Source organism: Pituophis catenifer, unplaced genomic scaffold (assembly GCF_029215685.1).
Source record: "Pituophis catenifer annectens isolate HBS135680 unplaced genomic scaffold, rPitCat1.0.hap2 SCAF_10, whole genome shotgun sequence".
Classification (NCBI taxonomy): Eukaryota; Metazoa; Chordata; class Lepidosauria; order Squamata; family Colubridae; genus Pituophis; species Pituophis catenifer.
This window is the reverse complement of record NW_027256890.1, coordinates 28,993,404-28,998,660: the sequence shown is the minus strand read 5'-3', so window position 1 is coordinate 28,998,660 and position 5,257 is coordinate 28,993,404. Positions and strand designations below refer to the sequence as shown.

Below are 5,257 nucleotides of genomic sequence, written 5' to 3'. Positions count from 1 at the left end.
AATTAACCAGTGGAACTGCTTGCCACCAGAAGTTATGGATGCTCCATCACTGGAAGCTTTTAAGAAAAGACTGGACAATCATTTATCTGAAATGGAGTTGAGCACGGGGCTGGACTAGAAGACCTCCAAGGTCCCTTCCAAACCTGGTGTTCTCTGGCTAATTAGGTTTGCCTTGACATCTCGGTTTTATTTGAAGAGCCCCCGCTAGGGGGCAGCAGCTAACCAATCTTGGCTGATCTTTGGAAAGAAAGAAAGAAAGAAAAACCTCTGTACTGTCAGTACAGGGAAAGGGGACCACCAGGAGATGCCAGCAACGGGGAATTTTTTTATTTTTTGCAAGAAAGCCACTTTTACTACCAGAGAAACTTGCATAGCTCGACTCGGGCGGCCAAAGTCGGGGATGGGGGGCGAGGGGGGTTAGTAGCCTCCAGCCAAGTTTGATCCATTTGCAAAAGTGAAGCAGGATCGACTTGATTCCTATTTGGGCATCGGGGGGGGGGTTCCGATCCCCCCCCCAAAGAAGCCAAGAGCGGAGCGGCTCCTATCCGCGCTGCAAAAGCGCGCAGGAGCGAAGACGGAGCGCAGAGTTGCAACCGGGCGCCCGCCGGAGCTGAGAGCCGGCCAGGGGCTCCCGGGGGGGCGGTGGCAGGGGGAGAGGAGGAGGGAGGCGCTGAGCCGGCTGCGGAGGATGGGCGCTGTAGTACGGCCGGCGCGCCCTCCTACCTGGCCCGGTGTCGGGTTGCGCCCAACCCCCGAGCATCGGGGCGGGGCGGGGCGGCGCGGCTGGGCTGGGGCCGCTGCTCCCATTCTGGGCTCCCGCGTCCTCCGCCGCCGCCGCCACCAGCATGTGCAGCCCGGTGGAGCGGCGCCTGGGCGGCCTGCGGGCTCTGCTGGGGGGCGAGGGGGCGGCGGCGGCGGGGCTGGAGGGGCTGCTCGACCTCCTCATCTGCGTCCACCAGGAATGCAGCGCTGCCCCCCTGCGCCGGGAGCGGCCCCGTGCAGCAGTTCCTGGAGTGGGGTGAGTCGGGGGGGGGGGCGTGTGGGGTGGGGGGCTCCTGGGCACGTGCAGAGTGCGGAGCCGCCAGCCGAGGAGCCCTTGGACGAAACCTTGCTTCGGTACCTCGAGGCGAAGGAAAGGGGGGCTTTGCTGGAGCTGGGGAGGGGGGGCTCAGTAGTTTAGCCCACCCCGCTTTGAGGGAAAGGAGTCTGCCACAAGGGGAGGGGTCTTCGTTGGAAGAGGTCCCCCCTTCCTTCCTTCCTTCCTTCCTTCCTTCCTTCCTTCTTTCTTTCTTTCTTTCTTTCTTTCTTTCTTTTCTCTTTCTTTCTTTCTTTCTTTCTGTCTTCCTTCCTTCCTTCCTTCCTTCTTTCTTTCTTTCTCACTCTTTCTTTTCCTTCCTTCCTTCCTCTTTCTCTCTCTCTTCCTCTTCCTTTTTCTTCCTTTCTTCTCTCTCTTTTGATGTGCCACCTCTTCAAATGACCTTTCCTTCTTTCCTTCCTTCCTTCCTTCCTTCCTTCCTTCCTTCCTTCCTTTCTTTCTTTCTTTCTTTCTCTTTCTCTCTCTCTTGCCCATCTCTGCAAATGATCTTCCTTCCTTCCTTCCTTCCTTCCTTCCTTCCTTCTTTCTTTCTTTCTTTCTTTCTTTCTTTCTTTCTTTCTTTCTTTCTTTCTTTCTCACTCTTTCTTTTCCTTCCTTCCTTCCTCTTTCTTTCTCTCTCTCATCCTCTTCCTTTTTCTTCCTTTATTCTCTCTCTCTCGCTTTTGATGTGCCACCTCTTCAAATGACCTTTCCTTCTTTCCTTCCTTCCTCTTTCTTTCTTTCTCTCTTTCTCTCTCTCTTGCCCATCTCTGCAAATGATCTTCCTTCCTTTCTCCTTTATTTCTTTCTTTTCTCTCTCTCCCTCTCTCCTTTTTCTTTTTTCTCTCTCTCTCTCTCTTGCCCATCTCTCCAAATGATCTTTCTTTCTTTCTTTCTTTCTTTCTTTCTTTCTTTCTTTCTTTCTTTCTTTCTTTCTTTCTTTCTTTCTTTCTTTCCTTCCTTCCTTCCTTCCTTCCTTCCTCCCTCCCTCCCTCCCTCCCTCCCTTCCTCGACCTGCTTTCACCCCATTTCTTGCAAGCTTTCCCCCAAATTTTCCCTCCCCCCAACCAACTGAATTTTGGGGGGCAGGCGTGGGCAAAGGAACTCTCCTTCTGGATGCCATCAACCCCATGTCAATCCATCCAGTCCCCTCCACTTCCCTGGGTGCCTCCCTCCCTCTGAACCTCCTTCAAACCTTCTACCTGGTGCCTCTTTCCAGAGTTGACAGCTAGAATCCGAAGTGCTTCTCCTCTTTTGAAGCAGAGGAAAACGATTGATGCCCTTCTGGATCGGTGGAGGGCCTTTCTTTTCCTCCTCCAAACGAGGGAGGGCTGGGCAGAGTCGAGAGTCCTGTGGAACTCAGTGCCACTGGGGGTTGAGAGCTGCAAAATAAACTGCTCGGCAAATCTTTGGGGAAGGATGCCTCCTTTGACCAGCGCTGAAAAGTAGGAAGCTGGTGAGGCAGCACTGTTTTTCAAACTTGGTCCCTTTAAGAGGAGTGGACTTCAACTCCCAGAATTCCCCAGCCAGCTGCTGCTGCTAGAGAATTCTGGGAGTTGAAGTCCACTCCTCTTAAAGGGGCCAAGTTTGAAAAACAGTGATAGAGGCAATACAGAGAGGATGCAGTCCAGCTTCCGTAAATCCCATCCAGCAGAGCGGATGGTTATTGTAGTCCATTGAGCCAGCAAAAGATGGGAGAAACTCTCCTCCCTCCCTCCCTCCCTCTGTCTTTCTGTCTTTCTTTCTTTCTTTCTTTCTTTCCTTCCTTCCTCCCTCCCTCCCTCCCTGCCTCCCTCTCTCCCTCCCTCCCTCCCTCCCTCCCTCCCTCCCTCCCTCTCTCTCTCTCTCTCTCTCTCTCTCTTTCTTTCTTTCTTTCTTTCTTTCTTTCTTTCGTGTTTCCAAAAACGAGGACACTTTCTGACTCACCCAGAATTATCAGTAAGCCTTGGGAGGACGAGAACAGGTGAAAATCAGCGTAGGAAACACTGCCCAGATGCCAATCCTGGCTACCCAAAACCCCAAAACCCCATTGCCCTAATCCTCATCTCTCTGCACCAGTTTTCTCTTTCCCCTTATTTGCACAACCTGTCTTTTTTTGTAGGAAGGGAAATCTTAAGAATTGTGGGTGGTGCATCCCAGAAGGGAGAGAACTGAATCCCGGCAGGCCCTAAAGGAAAAATTGGGGCCCGGCTGATTCAGCTCACCCCACAACACACCCCCATGGATCACCCGTCTCGTTTCATTGATGTCATTGGGCGCTTGTTGGCCAAGCCTTGCAAAGCGACGTCAGCACACGAGATGTGTGAGTCGATGGGGCTTCGTGGTAATCCCAAAGTAATTAGTTTGGGGAGGGAGGGGAGGGGGAGAGAGAATCAGAATAGAGCTGGAAGGGACCTTGGAGGTCTTCTAGTCCAGCCCCCTGCTCAAGCAGGAGATCCTATATCTAGGATCTCAGACTAGGTGGCTCAGTGGCTAAGAGTGTCTTCGTTAGGCTAAGACACTGAGCTTGTCGATCAGAAAGGTCGGCAGTTCGGCGGTTCGAATCCCTAGTACAGTTCTCCTGCGTGAGCAGGGGGTTGGACTAGATGACCTCCAAGGTGCCTTCCAACTCTGTTATTATATCATTTCAGTGCCCAGTTTGGGGTCCTGCCCAGTCCTGTTGGTGCTTCTGGAGTTGTGAAAGGGTGTTGAACCCACCTTAGGCTGCAGGAAAATTTTTAAAAATGAAAGATCTCTACATATTTTATATAGGCTTGGGCCTTCTAGAATAGTGTTATTCGATCTTTGCAACTTTAAGATGGGTGGACTTCAACTCCCAGAATTCCCCAGCCAGCCGTATTCTGGGAATTGAAGTTCATGTATCTAGAAGCATGCTGGGTGGGGAATTCTGGGAGTTGAAGTCCATATATCATAAAGCACAATGATTGGGGAACTCTGGGAGTTGAAGTCCATATATCTTAAAGAATGCTGGGTGGGGAATTCTGGGAGTTGAAGTCCATGTATCTGGAAGCAAGCTGGGTGGGGAATTCTGGGAGTTGAAGTCCATTTATCTAGAAGCGAGCTGGGTGGGGAATTATGGGGGTTGTAGTCCATGTATCTAGAAGTGAGCTGGGTGGGGAATTCTGGGAGTTGAAGTCCATATATCTTAAAGAACAACGACTGGGGAATTCTGGGAGTTGAAGTCCATGTATCTGGAAGTGAGCTGGGTGGGGAATTCTGGGAGCTGAAATCCACACTTCTGAAGTTGCTAAAATTTGAGGAACATTGCTCTAAGCACTCTCCCATTTCAAGGTTGTTGTAAATTCCCAGCAGATTCCTGGTTGGCCAAACATCCAAGGGAAAGGTGTAAATAAGATTTTAAACGTGTTTGCTAAAGAGACCACAATTCATCGGAGCTATGAATCACCCTGAGCTGGAAGCTGAGGTTTGCAAACAGTAGTTGCCGGGTTCCCACAAACAAACCACAGTGTGGTGCAGTCGAAGAGCCAAACCTGAGTTAAGCCTGCATTGGTTGATTCTTTCTTACTTCCCCGGTTCCCTTCGGGGAGCATCTGTGGTTTGGTTCTCTTTGGTAACTGCCCAGTGGCAATTCTGGCTTCTGGGCGTGAGGCTGAGCGGACACCAAAAGGATAACTGAGGCCTCATTATTTAATCCAGGGTTGTCCAACCTTGGCCACTTGAAGACCTCTGGACTTCAACTCCCAGAATTCCCCAGCCAGCTATGCTTCTGGCTAGGGAATTCTGGGAGTTGAAGTCCACAGGTCTTAAGATTGGACACCCCTCATCTAATCATCCATATCAATTAAATGTATATGCCGCTTTGAGAAAATGATTTTATTTTTGCACAGTTTCTAGGCTCAAAGAGCTCAAGGCACTGTCCAAATCTTTTCCTGCTTTCTTTTCTTTTTCATCAAGAACAACCGCCCTGCCAGGTAGGCTGTCCTGAAATCCCACAGGGACCCTCCAGGGCTAAAAAGGGATTTCAATTCACATTTCCCTGCTCCTTGTTTACTACCTTGAGTATTGCACCAGCTGGTCTCCACATGCACCATCCTAGAAGTAGCTTTTCTTTTAATTCTATTGCTGTAAAAAATGAATGAGCCAGGAATTTAAGCTATTTAAGCTTCTTTCCCCCCCAAGTTAATGAGTTCTGGATCCATAAATCAAGGCTAGCCTTTGCTT

General features: G+C 50.5%; 1 protein-coding gene across 1 annotated transcript in view; it reads left to right on the top strand.

Annotated features, from left to right (window-relative positions):
• Positions 1–845: 845 nt before the first annotated feature.
• The window catches only part of LOC139322202 (serine/threonine-protein kinase MRCK gamma-like), a 106,981-nt gene continuing 102,569 nt past the window's right edge, over positions 846–5,257 (top strand). Inside the window, 2 exon segments of the mRNA XM_070951219.1 lie at positions 846–992; positions 994–1,018. Coding sequence (XP_070807320.1) covers positions 846–992; positions 994–1,018 — 172 coding nt within the window.